The sequence below is a fragment of the Panthera pardus genome, unplaced genomic scaffold (assembly GCF_024362965.1).
Source record: "Panthera pardus isolate Hobbes unplaced genomic scaffold, ASM2436296v1 HiC_scaffold_3, whole genome shotgun sequence".
In the NCBI taxonomy this organism is placed as follows: Eukaryota; Metazoa; Chordata; class Mammalia; order Carnivora; family Felidae; genus Panthera; species Panthera pardus.
Window position 1 is genome coordinate 6,146,330 of NW_026526876.1, and position 17,308 is coordinate 6,163,637.

General features: G+C 44.9%; 1 protein-coding gene across 5 annotated transcripts in view; it reads right to left on the reverse strand.

Moving 5' to 3' along the window:
* Positions 1-17,308, reverse strand: part of MYOCD (myocardin) — a 112,970-nt gene that overhangs the window by 50,949 nt on the left and 44,713 nt on the right. For 3 of the 5 annotated variants that reach the window (XM_019413404.2, XM_019413405.2, XM_019413403.2), the window contains 3 exons: positions 9,389-9,444; positions 7,871-7,946; positions 4,850-5,011 (listed from right to left, as the gene is read on the reverse strand). In XM_019413404.2, coding sequence (XP_019268949.1) covers positions 4,850-5,011; positions 7,871-7,946; positions 9,389-9,444 — 294 coding nt within the window. Of the gene's footprint in view, positions 1-4,849; positions 5,012-7,870; positions 7,947-9,388; positions 9,445-14,006; positions 14,052-17,308 lie in introns of all 5 variants that reach the window. The other 2 variants (XM_019413406.2, XM_053893319.1) reach the window with 2 other exon arrangements.

Genomic DNA, 17,308 nt, shown 5'->3' on the forward strand with positions numbered 1-17,308 from the left:
AACATCCTGGATCCTCAACCCTCCTTGTAGAGATTCTCCTGCTCAGTGACCTTGACGAGACGCGAAACTAAATGAATCCAAGACCAGAAACCAACAACATTTGTGAACAAATTCATGAACTGCTTCACGAAGGGAGAAAACACACAAATGACCACATTGCATTGAAAAACGGCACCTAACCCCTGGTTGAGAGCAGCCTGGACTTTACAGGACTTTAGGCTAATAACTTTGCAATTCAGAGGGACGATGGGAATTTTTTGCATAAGGTAAACTGCACACATTACCGTAAGGAGAAAATCTGAATACCCAAAAAGCTAGGTACAAAAACAGAATGAAAGCTGTTAAAGGCCTACTCCTAAGGAAAGTATTGAGCCCCCGTGACTTTAATAGGCAATGTTTTCAAAGAGCTGATCACTGTAGTCATAAACGCTTTCCAAACATGGGAAAATATGGAAAGATAATTATAACTTATTTTGTGAAGCACGTGTAAGTCTTGATATTTAAACCTGACAAGGGTAAAATAAAAACAAAGACGAATACTATTTGTGAACTCTGTAGCAGAAAAGACCAGCTAGTCATCAAAATTTATGTTCTCCCTTCCATAGAAGAGAGACATTGCTGGTAAATCACTGTTCCGCCAGAAAATACCTTCCCGAGCCATCGGCGCTATTTTCACAGGGAAATGGGAACAGACGTGATACGCTGGTGTCCAGGTGGAGGCTTGTAACACAGGCGGGTGGGCCTTTTCATTCGTGCCTTCCACTTGCTGGCTCGGTAACAGAGGATGAGGAGGCTATGGCCTGTGAACCTGCTTTTGTAAATAAAGTTTTATTGGAACACAGCCATGCCCCCTTGCTGACTTCTAGCTTATGGCTCTTTTCACACTGCAGTCGCCGAGAGCTGAGCGGTTGTGACAGTTTAAATAGCTTAGCTCATTTACTGTCGGCCCTTGAAGAAAAAGTTTGCAGCCCTGCTCTAGGGGTGGGTGAAGCCGCCAGAGGGAAGGAGCCTGTGTGCTTGAAAGGTCTGCCGTTAAGGGAAAGCCTCCCTCGACCGTTTATGAACAAGACATAAAACTTCTAGTGTTAGGCTGCTGAAATTTTGTGGTTTAGCAGCTACTGTTATCCTAACGAAGAGATGCGAATCTCAAATAAAATACCAGAAAGTTCTAGAAAAAAATCATATGTGGGATTTTTTTCCCCCAGAAATGCAAGATAATTAGGAAAGACAGCAATGCCACATTCCCCACGTAATCATCTTTTTGTGCACGTTGAAAACATTAAACATTTTTTTAATATTTATTTATTTTTGAGAGAGAGAGGGAGAGAGAAAAAGAGAGAGGGAGGGGCAGAGAGAGAGAGGGAGACACAGAATCCGAAGCAGGCACCAGGCTCTGAGCCGTCAGCATAGAGCCCGACACGGGGCTTGAACTCACAAACTGCGAGATCATGACCTGAGCCGAAGTCGGATGCTTAACCCACTGAGCCACCCAGGCACCCTGAAAGCATTTTAAGAATTAAGCATCCATTTTATACAGAAATACTTCCTTGGAATACCTATCTATACCAAAGGTTAATGGCATATAAAGAGATACATGAGTGAAGAAATCCCTATTTATGATAGAAACAGAAAAATATTATCATCAACATAACAAAAACATAATGTATAAAATAAAACCGTATAATACTGCTTGAAGCACTGGCAATGTACCAATAATAATTTTATACTATGTCATATATTAATAGTTGTTAAATTGTATAGTGAAATACTGTCTATTGTATATGAAATAACATAAATTGTGTGCCTTATATAATTCACATATATAATTTTATATATGACATACATTTACATATAACATATTATATGTACAGTAAAATATATATTATTAGGTTTACATAATACAGTATATCATACTTTAAAATTTATATAAAACTCAATTTACAAATATATAATTTGTAAATAAAGCATGAAATTTGGATATGACATATGTTATGAAGATACTGTATACAATGTTCTACATGATGCTAGTTATACAATACATTAATAAAAGCTTGATGTTACTTTTCAAGTATCAGCCAAGGATCAGTGCACCAAGGCAGGAAAAAAATGCAGCAGGAGACAAATTTTCATTAGTTTTAGGAGCAACTATTGGAAATATGGAGAAACTCTTCAAAGTTATGAACGTGCAAAATTAACAGATTTCCTCTAGGATGCCAATAATTGATGTGACTTCACTTAAAAAAAAAAAAAAAAACCTTACCAAGGGAAATGATAGAGGAGTTGAAGAAATGGGAAGAGAAACTGTATTTCTGTCTCAGAAGAATTGATATATTTTAAAAAAATTTTTTTTAACGTTTTATTTATTTTTGAGACAGAGAGAGACAGAGCATGAACGGGGGAGGGGCAGAGAGAGAGGGAGACACAGAATCGGAAACAGGCTCCAGGCTCTGAGCCATCAGCCCAGAGCCCGACGTGGGACTGGAACTCACGGACCGTGAGATCGTGACCTGAGCTGAAGTCGGACGCTTAACCGACTGAGCCACCCAGGTGCCCCAGAATTGATATATTTTAAACGTAAAAATGCACCATCATGGGTGGCTGGTGGCTCAGTCAGTTGAGTATCTGACTCTTGAGTTTGGCTCTGGTCACCATCTCATGGTTGTGAGATCAAGCCCCATCGTGGAGCCTGCTTAAGATTCTCTCTCCCCTCCCCCCGCTCTCCTCTCTTGTGCTTTCTCTCTCTCTCCCTCAAAAAAAAAAAAAAGGAACCATCAACTAATGTATAAATTTGCTACAGAGGTGCCTGGGTGGCTCAACTGGTTAAGCGTCTGACCCTGGCTCAGGTCAAGATCTCATGGTTTGTGGATTTGAGCCCCGCATCAGGCTCTGTGCTGACAGCTCACAGCCTGGAACCCGCTTCAGATTCTGTGTCTCCCACTCTCTCTGCCCCTACCCCACTCGCTCTTTCCCTCTCAAAAAAATAAACATTAAAAAAAATTTAAAAACATAAATTCACTGCAACCCCAAACAAAAATCTAACAAGACTGAAACTGGCATAGGCTAAACTGATTTTAAATTTCACCCAGCATATACTTGTGAGAATAAGCCAAGAAACATTAGAAATATCAGACCAGTGCAAAGAAACTTGTGAGATAGATACTAAAATACATTGTAAAATACATCAGTAAAACTGTGGAAAAACAGAACTAGCAGTGTCTTTTAAACTACACACTTAAATAATTTTGTGTGCCGTAAGGACTGAAATATAAAAATGAAATATATAAATGCTAGAAGACAACAGAGGTGAATCACTCTAGATTCCTGAGCTAAGAAATGTTTCCAATAATTGATAAATTCAGAAACCACAAAAATTACTAGATCTAACTATATAGAAAATAAAAACAGCTTCTAGGCAAAATATACAAAAGGCAAAGGACAAACTGGTAAAAGATAATTGTGAAAGACTGAGGGTTAGCATTATTAATTTTTTCTATATAAATAGCTTTAACAAAGCAGAAGGGGAGAAAATGCCCAGTAGAACAAAGAGCAATAGCCACGAATTGCCACTGCCACGAAATCACATGGAAAAATAGAATCTCACCATAAACCCAAAACTGCAAATTGAGATCTTTCCCCTTATCACATAAAATCGATGATAGATTTAAATGTATGGAATAGAAAATGTTAAGAAATGAGGAGATGCCCCATGGAGATCTTTTTCCTGTCCTAGATCTTATCAGAGTAGAGACAGACATAGCACCCAGTTGGGTGGTCTTGGCTAGTCCAAGTTCAAAGGCATGGGACATTCAGTGTGGAAGGAGAGAGTAAAGAGAGAACGTCACAATGGAACAGTAGGTGGGCGCTGATGGGTCACCATGTCATCTCTCCCAGAGCAGAGATTTTCATATTTACAGGTGCCAAACCCAAAAATCACATGGCTTTTGAATGGTTGGGTGACAGCAAGATTTTAGAATGGGGGATAATACATCCGATGACAGGTTTAACATTGAACTTAAGTGCTTGATAAAATATCTTCACAAACACCTTTTGACAGTGGGTTGAAACGTTTAAATGTGTGTTGCTTATTAAACATCAATAATCCTTAGAGCTCCTGGTGGTCATCACTGGAAGAAAAATCAAGTTCACCTATGGGAATGCTGAGTTCCCCTTTCCCTCCTCTACCACCGTTTTCCCAGTGCACTTGGGCTGTTTGCATCTACTTGGTCTCAACGATTTTATAGAGCTTATGAAAGAATTAATGTTTGTGTTCCCTCTGTAAGTATTTGTACTTCTTCATCCCTGGGGCCCCCATGAGGATTGTTACAAAGAATTTTCACACATGTCTATAATCTGAACTTCACTCCTGAGAGCCTCTGAGTTGGGCTAGGCTGGTGTCATTATCAGCATCTCAAGAGGCAAAGGGACCTGGGGAAGCCCCAACACACAACAAACAGGGCTTAGAGTTCAGGTCTTTTGATTCCAGTCCAGTGTCCTTTCTGCTCTACCAGTCTTCTTCCCTCTAGAAGAGGAGGGCTATAGGGGGCTGTGACTCCTAAGTGATAGAACCTTGCAGGGGAGAGGTTGGGAGAGTTCCATCAATTCAGGTTCTCCACCTGCTTGACTAGGACAACACTGATTGCTGTCAACCTGACCTTTGTAGGGTGAGTGGGTGGCAATCTCGTCCTCACTCCTAGGACCTCTGGTTTTGGAGACCACTCTGGGACAGCAACCCTTGGCATGACTCTTGTCTAGTGAGAGGCCCCGCCCCCAGGGCCCCAGGCAGGTCAGAGCCTTGGCTGCCCTTAGATCTCAGAGCACAGAAGAGAAGCATGCCATGGGTTCTAAGTACCTTTTATGGCCTCTTTCACAGCAGAGTCCACGGGCAGTATGTTCTTCTCCACCAACTCCAGTGGCCCTGGCCGGAGAGCAATCTTTTCGTTGAGATCATCTGCAAGTCGGGCTCTCTTCAGCTTCATCTGAGCAGTTGGGATGGACCTCTCTGTAGTGGAGGCTAAGGGGTTGAAGCACAAAGAATCTGTTCTAGAATGTGACATTGTTTCTGGTTTGGGGGTTTTGCTTTTGTAAGTGAAACTCTGAGCCACATTAGGCTCTAATAATTTTCCAGTGCAATCATCATCACTTCACATGGATTAGCAGCAAAGACTAGATTCCTCCAAATAAAAGCAAATAGAGAGGCACAGAAGAGTTAGAGAAATGCATTTGGCGACAATTCTTAAAAAAAATGTGCGATTTGGTGATTCTGTGAACAGGCAATCCATGGGATCTACATTGCTTGCTGACCCTAAGCTGCAGCACTTGAATGCACATCCTGTCTATATATTGCCTGGCACAGGATAAGCCAGAAGCAAATATTACCTAGTAATGTAATTACTTGCAGTAGTAGGACTTCTTAAGGGGTTTAGATTTGGTGATGTTGTGATACTACCTGATTCAAATGTCAAAGTCAATTGTCAAAGGAAAAAAAAAGTCCCTTTGAAACAGTTACTTAATTAAACGGGGATCTTTAACACTGAATTTATCCAACAGGCAGTTTCTCATCATCTGAGGGTGACAAAGGTCACTAAGAAGACCTAAATCACCCCTATATTCCTCTTTTGGTTAGTCCCCAACTTATTTCTGTGTAAGAACTTGGAGGAGAATTTAGTCAACCGGTCATTGCTGTAAGGTAGAACTGTTAAGAGGCCATAAAAATTTGTACCTTTCCTCTCAACTCTGCAGTTTTGAAAGGGCAGATATTTACAGACCAGTCTTCCAGCCCTATTGTTCTGTTATTATCAACCTACTAACCCAGGCCTAGTAGGTGGCTGGTGGCTGATCTAGAAATCTCCATCCAGGAGCAGTCTAGGGATGCTGTATGGTTGTAACAGGTCAGATCTTGTCTAGAAGCCACATCTTCAACGCACCTGATGCAAGGTAGAGACTACATCAGTACTCCAAACCAAAGAACAGGTGCACTCGAGCCTCAGTCCTCTCCAAAACATTCCCTAATCCTTCCTTAGGTCATGGCAAGGACTTCTCACTGGATACCCTGCCTCAGGGATCATTCTGATTGGTCCTACACATCAATGCAGGATTAATCTTCAGAAAACACTCCTCTCTCGCATCCCCCTGAATGATGTTCTTCTGTCTGTCAGTCTGGCTGTTATGTGAGTGGAGATTCTCCATTCCCAAACGACTGTTCCAGCGACCCCGGTCCTCCCCCTTCTGTCCTGCATGTCTTAGTGGGTTCACCTTTGTACCTCTGCTTAGTTTCCTCTCCCTGGAGTGCTTCCTACCTTCTCCCTACCAGTAGCCGCCTACTCTTCGGGTCTCAGCACAAAGCCTCTCTACTTCCTCTGTTCTTACCTGCCTCTTTTGCTGTGACTGCTTCTAGCACTCATGGCCATGGCCCTTGACCTACTACTGCTTCTAGAACTAGACCATGAGCCTTGGGAAGGAGGGATCATTTTGTACCCCAGCAGATCCTTGGTGCTCTAGGCCGTTAATCCTCAATTTCTGAGAGGATCACATGGGAACCATCAAGGACATGCAACTGAACTGGGGGCCAGGACAGCTCACAGTTTCATTTAATTGAAGCCTGTGATGAGTTTGGGGCATCTGGGTGGCTTAGCTGGTTAGGTGTCTGACTCTTCATCTTAGCTCAGATCTTGATTTTGGGGTCGTGAGTTCAGGCCTCGTGTTGGAGCCTACTCTAAAAAATAAAGAGGGGTGCCTGGGTGGCTCAGCTGGTTAAACTTCTAACTTTGGTTCAGGTCATGATCTTGCGGTTCGTGGGTTCGAGCCCCACATCAGGCTTTGTGCTGACAGCTCAGAGCCCGGAGCCTGCTTCAGATTCTGTGTCTCCCTCTTTCTCTGCCCCTCCCCTGCTCATACTCTACCTGTCTCTCTCTCAAAAATAAATGAAACATTAAAAAATTAAAAAAAAGACAAGACCATGATGATGTAGCAAGTAACATTTCTCATGCTTTTTTTATTATAGTATTATTATGTACTTGTCCTCCCTAAGTATGGAGAATGCTAAAAAAAAAGGTATATAAAAGACAGTGGAAGCACTGAGAAACTCTGTTTTTAATAGGTGGATGTCTTTCTTAACTATTTATACTTATTATTAGGGCTATGTTTTTGTTTTACACCCATAGTGGGGCTCGAACTCACAACCCTGAGATCAAGAGTCAAATGCTCCCCTGACTGAGCCAGCCAGGTGCCCCAGGGCTGTTTTTGTTGTTGTTGTTGTTGTTGTTGTTGTTGTTGTTTTAATCACAGCTTCGAACTGTAAATACCATTTACATATGTTTTTTCATCCCTGAACCTGACCATAAATACAGTTTTGTTTCTGGTCTCTTTCACTCAACATCATCTTGGAAGACCTCTCTCATTAAATCATTTTTCTTTGAAAGCCTCGTTTGCAGTGGCTGCAAGGTATTCAATCACGCGGATGATGCAGAATTAATTCAGCCAATCCCCTAGAGTTGGACATTTCCCTGTTTTCGATGTTCCAACATCTAAAGTAATCCCTGAATAAGCATCACTGTATATATCCAGTCTAGTGGATAGGCACGTCTAGTTAACACGCTAGAGATTTGTTACTGGCTAAAGAGCGGGCATGCTTTAGAGGAATCTGGTACATGGCGGGGAGAGACAGGCTCAGAGATGGCACAGTGGAGATTGGAGCCCAGCCTATACCTTCCTGATCAGACTGTCTAAGTGGCCCTAAAACAACTCAAATGACCACTCTGGAAGATCAGGGGACGCTTTCTAAGAGGGCTTCACAAACATATAAAGAAAAGGACTCTGGCACAATGGCCCACCATTCGATGGCATCCGGGTTAATGCTTGGGTGCAGCCTCACCTTGAAGTACGTGCATATTAACCACGTCCGCGCAGTCAGGCCTGTTTCTGACCTTGTGCTTCAGCGTGTCTTCAGTCTGCAAGCACAAACAAAGAACAAGTTCCACTGTGGACCTCAGACAGCCGAACTGCCTAGTTTTAGGCTTGAAAAGAACCCCGATTTCTCTCGAAAGGGGAAGGCATTCCTCAGAACCTGCAAATCTCCCCAGTCTCCTCCATTTTGATGCGGGAAGATTTACAAAAGCCTCCCTGGTCATTTCAGGATGGAAAAATTCAGTGAAGAGGTAAGAAGCCTGGGTCCACCCTCAAAGGCCGGGCAGGTATGTGTTAATAAAATAATAATAAAGCTCAGATGATACTAAGCTGCCTGTGTTATAGTCCATTCTATTCCAGGGACTCTTAAAACAGCCACAAAACTGACTATGGTTAGAGACGAAATGTAGCCTGAGTCCATCCAGTGTAACATGACAACGTATGCCCTCTCTCTTAGGACCCATGGAAATGTAAAGGCTGCTATTCAGAAGCACGGTGAGTTAGAAGGATGCCCAGAGATAATTTACTGAGTCCCACAGTCTTCTCGATGGTGGAGTTGTCTGTGGGGACAGTGTGGACTCTGGCAGGGCACACTCAGACCTCAGGCCCTGATTTCCAGTTCTGGGTTTTTATGCCACTCTATTGGATCTCCTATTTGCCCCCTGAGAGGGATCTAGCGATCACTCCAGTTCTGATCAAAGACAGCTGTTTTCCAGGGAACAGAGACCACAGCCTCTCCTGCACAACTTTAAAGAGGTACAGAGCTCTGCTCCTTTCTCCACCCACAAAGTAGCTGTGAGGCTAGGATAGGTGGACAAAGAAATCCCAGGACAAAGGCACGCCCCCCGCCCCTCCACCTCCCTGCATTTCCTTCTCATACAGGGCTGATGCAGGCTAAATAGTATTAATTGTATTACTGATAAGGTCAGTTTGCAGAGATCTGCTATGAAGGTGCAACATATGTGCCAATTATGCCCCCTCCCGAATGTTAAAAAGAAAACCAAAAGAAACAAATAACAACAAAAAACCAGAAAGAAAGAGAAATAAACTCAATGCCTTTTGCCTTGAAGTCGCTGTAGGTCATCTCTGTACGCACAGCCTCTATCTTATCACTGAATTGGATTTTTAAAAATCCGATTGTTGGAAAGGACTATAAAAGGCTTTTGGAAACCTGACGTCTACAGCATCCTTGCAACATCAGAAAGACTGGAGACGTGTTTTTGTTTTTGGGTTTTTTTGGAGACTTTTTTTAAGGTAACAAATAGTTTCAAAGCTAAATGTGGTTGATCACATTTCCAGTCTTGGGTACACAGGAGTAAGGTCCCCTACGGTGTGTGTGTGTGTGTGTGTGTGTGTGTGTATGTGGGGCAGGGCACGTATTAAGTTTACTGTGGAAATTCTACCTGCTTGAGCCAAAGCTCAGCACTCAGAGATCTATACCCTGGAGTCTAAGTTCAGAAAGAAGGGCAGCTTGCCAAAAAATTACCTTGTCACTATCCAAATGTTTTCTTTGCTCATGGAATTCAGTTGGGCTTTTCAGTGCTGCAACAGAAAGACAGAGACGTGAGCAGAGGCGGGCTGAGGACACCAAGCAGCAAGATGGTATCTGCCGGTGTGCTTGCGGAGCTGTGCACAGTATGGGCGTGAGCACCTTTATTAGGCCATAAGCGATCGGAGAGGAGAGAACCAGAGGATACCAGCTTCCTGGAAGTCACAGGATACAGAGGCAGGTGGAACCGAGGCCGAAGACAGGAGGAGCAGCAAAGGCAGGATGTGCAATAGAAAGAGAGGTGGGGGAGACAGAGCATTCGAGATCCTGAGGAAACACGGGGGCCTGTGGAAGACTAGGCAGAGAAGAGATGCTCCAGAGTGAGGGAGAGGGGTGGATGGGGTGACTAACGCCCTCTTTGATTTTGCTCTGTCCTTGAGTGCAAACGTCTGGGTAGAGGCTGCGGACCATGGCAGGTGCGTCCCAACCCATAGGAAGGGACACGTACTGTGGATAAGGTCGGTGACTGGTTGGACAGGAACATGCAACTGAGGGTGCTGAGTGAGAAGCACAGAATCAGACTTTGAGGGCTGGAAGGGACCCTGGAGATAATGAAATAAACTCTCACCCTGAACAAATGGGGCAATAGAAGTCCACAGAAATCGGATGACTTACCCAGGGTCACACAGTTAGGGCTAAGAGCCTAGGTCCTCTGACGACCTCACTTCTTTCAAGGCGTATCAACAAAATACGCCAAAGTAACAAAATATGCCAAAATATTAACACCCAGGAGACACAGGCACCGGTCAGGCAAAGCACATGGCAGCCTGGGCCCAATGCTGCCTCCATTCCTCCCTCTTGCTCCTGCTCACGATTTGAAAGCAGCTCTCCACCGTGATGGGGACTCTGTTTTGACTTAGCAAAAAAGTAGAACATCATTCAGCAAAATTCCGCATTTTTAAGGAGCTTTCCCGATCCCCAGAAACAATTGATAAGGAGCCGCACGCAACCACTGTTTGTAACAAGCGAGGAGCTTGGTCAGTGGTTACAGAACCACACTGAGTACTTTTCTGAACTGTTAAGTCTGGGCAAGCCAATGAATCGCATGATCCGGAGTTCTAATACTGCTCCCGCAGATGTCCACTCTTAAGTGGCAGGCAATGAAATCTTCTTCCAAGCTTTGGCCAGCTTAAAAAATTGGGCTTCTGGCCGGATTGGCACTTGGGGCTGTGTGTGTGTGTGTGTAATGCCTTGTTTGGTCTTTAAGGTCATGCTAAATCTGAGCAACATGTTCAGGAGGGCTCTCTGGACATCAAACAAATGGCACTGCAGTCCTGGCAACTGGTCAACCCCGTTATCGTCTATGGAGGGCACTGCTTGGGAAGCCACTAAGGCACGCTCCCTCTCAGTCTCCCTGCCTCACCTGGACATTAACAATGTTGACCAAAGGAACATGCTGAATCGCCCCAGCTGGCTAAGAATACTGGACAAGAGCACCCTCCTCACTTTGAGCAGAGATTAAGATGCTTCCCTTCTTATAGGAAAAGTAACAGAACGCGTTGCTTAAATATCACATTTCCCAATGATCTAACACCAATTTCTCTTTGCTGCTTTCACTCTTAAAATGGGCTTCTTTGCAAACTCTGCCATTTCACATGTCTCTCCCCCCCCCCCATTTGTCCCCACTCAGTAACTCTGGGAAATCATCTGGAGAAACGTGCTGTTCAACCACATCGCTCGTGCATTGCCTCTGATTCAGGTCTATTTGCCATCCTTTGAAAGGAGGCTCGTCTTTTCCTACATTTGATCATAGTTGCAATTTATCTTGATGGAGTTCTGAAAACAACTCCTGTTTCCCCAGGTAACCAGATCTTGCAAGTCTGCTTGAAGTCCGGGGGGCCCTGGTGAATCTGTACGATCTCAATGGATAGGTCTTCACCTCCGCCCTACAGTCTGGCAGTCATCTAGGCATTACATATCGATGTTGGCCTAGTCACTTGCCTAATCCAGAAAGGAAATGATCTTTGTGTGGCTGTACTAAGTGGTTAAAAAGAATGAACACATCCTTCTCCTTAAGCAGCAGCCCTTATGGGAACAGTATGAATCTATCCTGAGATACCACTTACATTCCAAACTCGATTGGTTTTAATTGGGCTTAGGAATTAGGAGGAATTTATCTGGTTCTCTTGCTCCCAAGGCTCTTCAATTCCTATTAGCATAGCTTATTGAATGTTCTAAGAAACACTGCATTTCCTATATCTTAGCTTTGGAGTGAGAGCTGTAATTCATCACTTCTTGGTGTTAACAACTCCCCCCGTGAAATGATCTGCACAGTCCGGGTCTCTGATGCCAGGAACACAAAGGTCTTCTGCAACCTTCTATCACAGGGTGGGAGATGCTATGTCCACTTGGCAAGGGCTTGGGAAGAAAGCCAAAGAGGTCCCTACACTGCATTTTACCACACGCTCTTCCCCTCAGGGCTTCAGAGATGTTATGTGGGGTACTGGCTTGAGGTCACACCATGGAAAACTGTCCTGTCACGGTCCTGTGATTGACATTTGCTTTTTTCTGTGACTCGAGAGAATGTGCATTTTAGCCATTTCCCCTGAGGGCCAGAGAAAACCATATCACAACCCCCCAAGTCGACTCTTTGGAAAATAAATAAAGGACCTCTTGCTGCCAGCCCTGGGAATATCAAATAGCAAAATTTTGTTTTACAGGGACATTGACATTTAAGATTGAAAAGGAATTTGGATTTCTAAATTAAAAAAAAAACTAATAAGTCAATGTGATTTCAAATTAGAATACGGTTGTAAATTCAGTCAGCTGCATAGCTAACTCGTTCTCCCTGGAGGAAGATTAATCACTTCTCACAAGGGAATTCATGTTTTCGCCTTGGAGTTTGGTTACGGGCTATTCCTATTTCGGTCCTGTGGCTCCAGCTAATTTGGGTCAGCTGTGTGTATAAACATTTGCTTACTAAAGCTCAGAAAAAAAGGTCCTAAGAAAGGCCAGGCCCCCTGCTGTCCCCGGCTCTGGACTCTACAGGAGCCCAGGAACAGGAGAATGCAGGTCTTGGGGCCCCTGGGGAATCAGCTAAGGGAAGGGGCTGACTCTCCAGTACAAGGTGGGGGGGGCCTGATGTTGACAGCAGCTCATGGGGTCGCCCCCTCCCAGGCTTGCAGGACAGAACCCAGCTCCTCAGTGTTCCAGAGGAGGACGAAAATGCAGCCTCAAAGGGCTGGTGTCCTGGGACACCAGACGGAACAGTGGTTCTCAGCGTGTGGCCCCTGGATGGGCTGAAGAAATGCCAACCCTCAGGCCCCACCCAGACCCACAAAATCAGAACCTTAGGGGTGGACCCCAGGGATTCGTGTTTTAATGAGCCCTCCTTGCCAATGGTGATGTGCAAGTTTGAGAACCTTGGCTCTGGAGTTTGTAAGGCCAGTGTCTCCTGATCTAGGGTCTTTGGGAACATGGGAGTCCAACCAGGGAGTGACGAATTTCTAGGACCGATTTTCAGGATTTCAAGTAGCTGAAGAAGAGGGGTATGGGTGCCCAGAGAAAGGCCAGTTGGGGCTGATGGAGGTGTCACTTTTCAATGTTGCTACCTAGGATCCTAACGGCATGCTTTTGAGATGGCTGTTCTCACCAAAGACCAGCCGTTCAGTTTAAATGCCATCAATTCATCAAAAACAGACGGAGTCATAATTTACAAATTTAGGGTCCTTTGGGCGTGAGGGGGGCGGAGACAAAACAATTTGAAACACAGGATCCATGGCAGTGTGGAGTATAACCCAAGTCCTTTTGGGTGACCGAAAATTTGGGAACTACCCTTCCGGGCTCCATCCTTGCTTAGTCTCCTCAAACACGTCTGGGAGTCTTCCTGCTCTGTCTCCCACCTGTAAAATGGGCTTAGAAATGCTTCTGTTTGCCTCACTTTTAAAGACAAAGCGCACCGTGAATGGCTGTCTTCCTGAGATACGTGCTCTGCGTAAGTGATCATGCTTTGGAAATGACATTCCCTCTTTAGGTTGGCAATGCGCTGCCCATTTGGTATCAAAGGACAGTCTCAGGAGTCTGAAAATGCAGCTTCATTACATTTAAGACCTGGCCACACGTTTGAGGCAGTTGAATGCAACATGCGTGAATACTTTGGGGATTTCTCAGAAGACGACTGTGAAGACAAATTCAAAGGACGCCTGTCACCACCGGTTTACTGGTTTCCGAGGAACAAGGAACCAGAAAATGGGAGGGAAAAGAAAACATTTAGGGTTGTTGACCACCGCCCCCCCCACCCCCCACCACCCTGTATGGGCTTGCCAGGAAAATCCACAGGGCCTTTTCCCGACTCTGAATTTGACATGTTAGAAAGGAGAGAAGAGGCAGACAGATTAAAACCCTCGTGCCGTGTTCTGCTGAAACAGCCAACAGTGTGTGCTAGGGTGACGTAGGGAGAAGCCAAGTCAGAAGGATGCACTGAGAAGAGGAAGACACACTTTGCCCAGGCAACTTCTCAGAACTACCAAGAAGCTGCATGTGGTGTGGGTACAGGAGTTGCCCCAGTCATTCTCGCTGCTATTCAGGAAAGGCGCCACAGAACTCAGGGATTTACCAGGGCTTTGCGGTAAGTATGAGGCTGCTGTGGCTGGAATTTAGTCTGCAAAACAAATAAAGGCAGCACCGTTCATAGACAGCTCATCGTATCTTTAAATCCATTTACAATGATCAGGTCATGGACCCAAGCTGCCCAGACATTTCATCCTGGCCGGCGGTGGCTTTCTCGGACTTTCCGTGGAGATGCCGCAGCCACCCGGGGCCACCCGTGTATGCGGTTCTCTTCAGCTCTGTATTCCGGGAGAATGGGCTACTTGTTCCCTCCTCTCCCACCTGGGTTCTTACAGATTAGCCCCACTCTACTAGCAGAGGGAGAGGGAAGGAGAAAGTAGTTCTTTCCTTCCGTCCTCGAAGATATTCAGTCCCATGCAGTGGTGCATGGTCGTCTGATATCGCTACTCTAAACAACCAAGCAGGGGTGATCTGGGGCCCCTTCCAGACAGTAAGCATCTGAAACAGAACTCACGTCTGACTCCTCTGTGTTCCACAGGGCCCTCCTCACAGCAGATGGTCAAAATGCTACTGAGCTGCCGTGATCATTCATCACACCTACCCCACAGAGCTCATCACCCTTCTGCACTGAGGCTTCCCAAGTGGTTGGAATAAGGTGGTGTTAAGACTCCACCCAGGAGAGTGATGCCCCAGGAAAAGAATGGTGATGGAGAAAATCTGCAGGAGAAATGGTGAACAGATCCAAGCCCCACAGGTCCACAGGGGAGGAGGTTGGCTCTGTCGTAAAGCTGTGAGAAAACAGAGAAGGTAGATGTCTTTTGCAGGCTTGACCCCCAAAAGGGTGGGGCATCGAGGTGCTCCCTTTGAATCCTGGTTGGTGGTGCGGCACCTGGGTGGCTCAGTCAGTTGGGCGTCTGACTTTGGCTTAGGTCATGATCTCGTGGTTCGTGGGGTGGAGCCCCCCCCCCCCCCGCCCCCCGGTCAGGCTCTGTGCTGATTAACTCAGAGCCTGGAGCCTGCTTCAGATTCTGTGTCTCCCTCTCTCTCTCTGTCCCTCCCCTGCTAGTGCTGTCTCTGTCTGTCTGTCTCTCTCTCAAAATTAAAGAAACATTAAAAGAAAAAAAAATTGAATCCTGGTTGGTGGTGGCAAAGGAGACAACTTGAAATCTCCATTTGGAGAGGTGGGATTTTGGACAGGGTATTTCACAGAGATTTTACGACTATTTTGAAAACATGAATTCTACAATGGCATTTTAAATGTGAAAGCAATCTTAGAATCTGGCCTGCGCCCTGCTCCCTGGTCTGAGAACCTCTTCCCACTGCTGAAAGTTGTCCTAGCAGTTCCGTGCCGGACTCGGAATTCTGCCCTTGTTGACTAAATTCAAGGAACAATGGGTTTCCGTTCATTCAAAGCATCTGAAGGGGAAAATCCCCAGACCCATAATGGACAAAAGGAATAAGTAAATGCTTAAGAGAAGTGATTCAGGGGGGTTATATAAAGAGAATGTGTCCCTGGGTGCTGTAGACTGTTTCTCAGCAACAAAACCTGCAGGATACGTGCCCAAGAAGAAGGAAGGAGTTAAATTCAATTCATTTGGACCAGTTTCACTAGTCAACGGAAAGTTACACGCGGCTCAGTTCATCGGAGTCAGTAGGGGGAGAAACCTTAGAATTTCATCAGCAACGTCATGTGCAGCTGAAGCGAGATCTGCCACGGGGCGAATGCGGTGAAATTTGTCCTTCACTCTTGGTCACGGTGAGGCGTAGGTGATGATGTAAAACCTGACGCCATTTTGTGAGAACCATTGGGTTTCCCTTGGCATGTTCACGCACACGTATTTTTAATTTTCCCACATCCCGACTGAATCTTTTGGCCACAAAATGCTTGATGAGAGGAGCGTAAGTAGGTGCTTTTAAAGTTCAAGCAATTCCTTTTGAATATTTGAAGAAAGAGCTCTACGCAGGGACCAGGATGTATAGGTTCTGCCCTCAGTTCTGTCACCATAGGAGTGGCATTGAGATTTAATCTAATATAAAACTTAAGACAAGGATAGCAGGTGTTTCTGTCGACCAGTTAAGAACAGTGACACTATATAGTAATGATGTAGGGACAGTGAATAATTTGCTTGGCCATCAGCCTTCAATGTAGGTGATTTATGACAAGTTTTAAAACTTGGTGGGGGGGGAGGAGGATTGCAGTTATTTCAAATGTTATGGATACAGTGAGATTATATCAAATAATTATGTAAAAAACTCTACCTTAAATTCTACTTCTGTGAGTTTCCTACCACCAATCCCCCTAGAATCTTGAGTCTGTTCAAGGGACTGTCTTGCTCATCGTTGTCCCTACAGGGCCCAGCACACTACCCTGCACAAAGTCTGGTTCATAACAACATTTGTTGAATTTGATTGAATCGATAGGACCCTGAGACCGTCGCCTCTTCTTTGCTTCCTGCGATCAGTTGCCTTTACACACGAACCGTTAGGTGCCAGAGAAAACACACGCTGCTCTGTGCTACACTTCGGTGGCATGTTTCATCTCTGACTGGATTGACAAAGCTAACCATCTCCGTCCCCAACCTCTCAGCAAGTGAAAGATATGTCTTGGGTCTAACTTCCTGAGAAGAGCTTAGTCGAGGTCTGTCCGGGTTGGGTGGGGGTGGCCGTGTGCACCTGTTTCGGGTTTGACATTTTTTCCACGGCAGAATCTATACCCTTAGGAAGCCTAGTTGAGGGGAGGCGGCTGACGACCATGGAAACCAGATGACATTTAATTAACCTTTATCATTTTGCTGAATGAGAAACAAAAAAAAAATCATTTTGTTCTCATAGGATTTTCTCCCAGTAATTATCTTAATGGTTCAATGGACTAAGGATGCAAAATTTCCGTCGGGCGGTATTTCCTTAATACGCACATGATTTGGTGGTTCTGGAAATCCTAGAGAACAAAATATCATATCGCCATCGAACCCTACTCCACAAAGGGACACTAAATTTACAAAACATACATAGAGGTATTATTTTAAATTGCATCATAGGGTTCATTTCTACCTTTCCTAGGTGTTTTTTTTTTCTTATGGATTTCCAAAGATTTAATCCCATAAACGTCAAAAAAAAAAAAAAAGATGGGGTACCTGGGTGGCTCAGTCGGTTAAGCGTCCGACTTCGGCTCAGGTCATGATCTCAGAGTTTGTGAGTTTGAGCCCTGTGTCAGGCTCTGTGCTGACAGCTCAGAGACTGGAGTCTGCTTCAGATTCTGTCTCTCCCTATCTCTCTCTCTCTCTCTCTGCCCATTCCCTGCTCACACATACTCTCTCTCAAAAATAAATAAGCATTTAAAAAATTAAA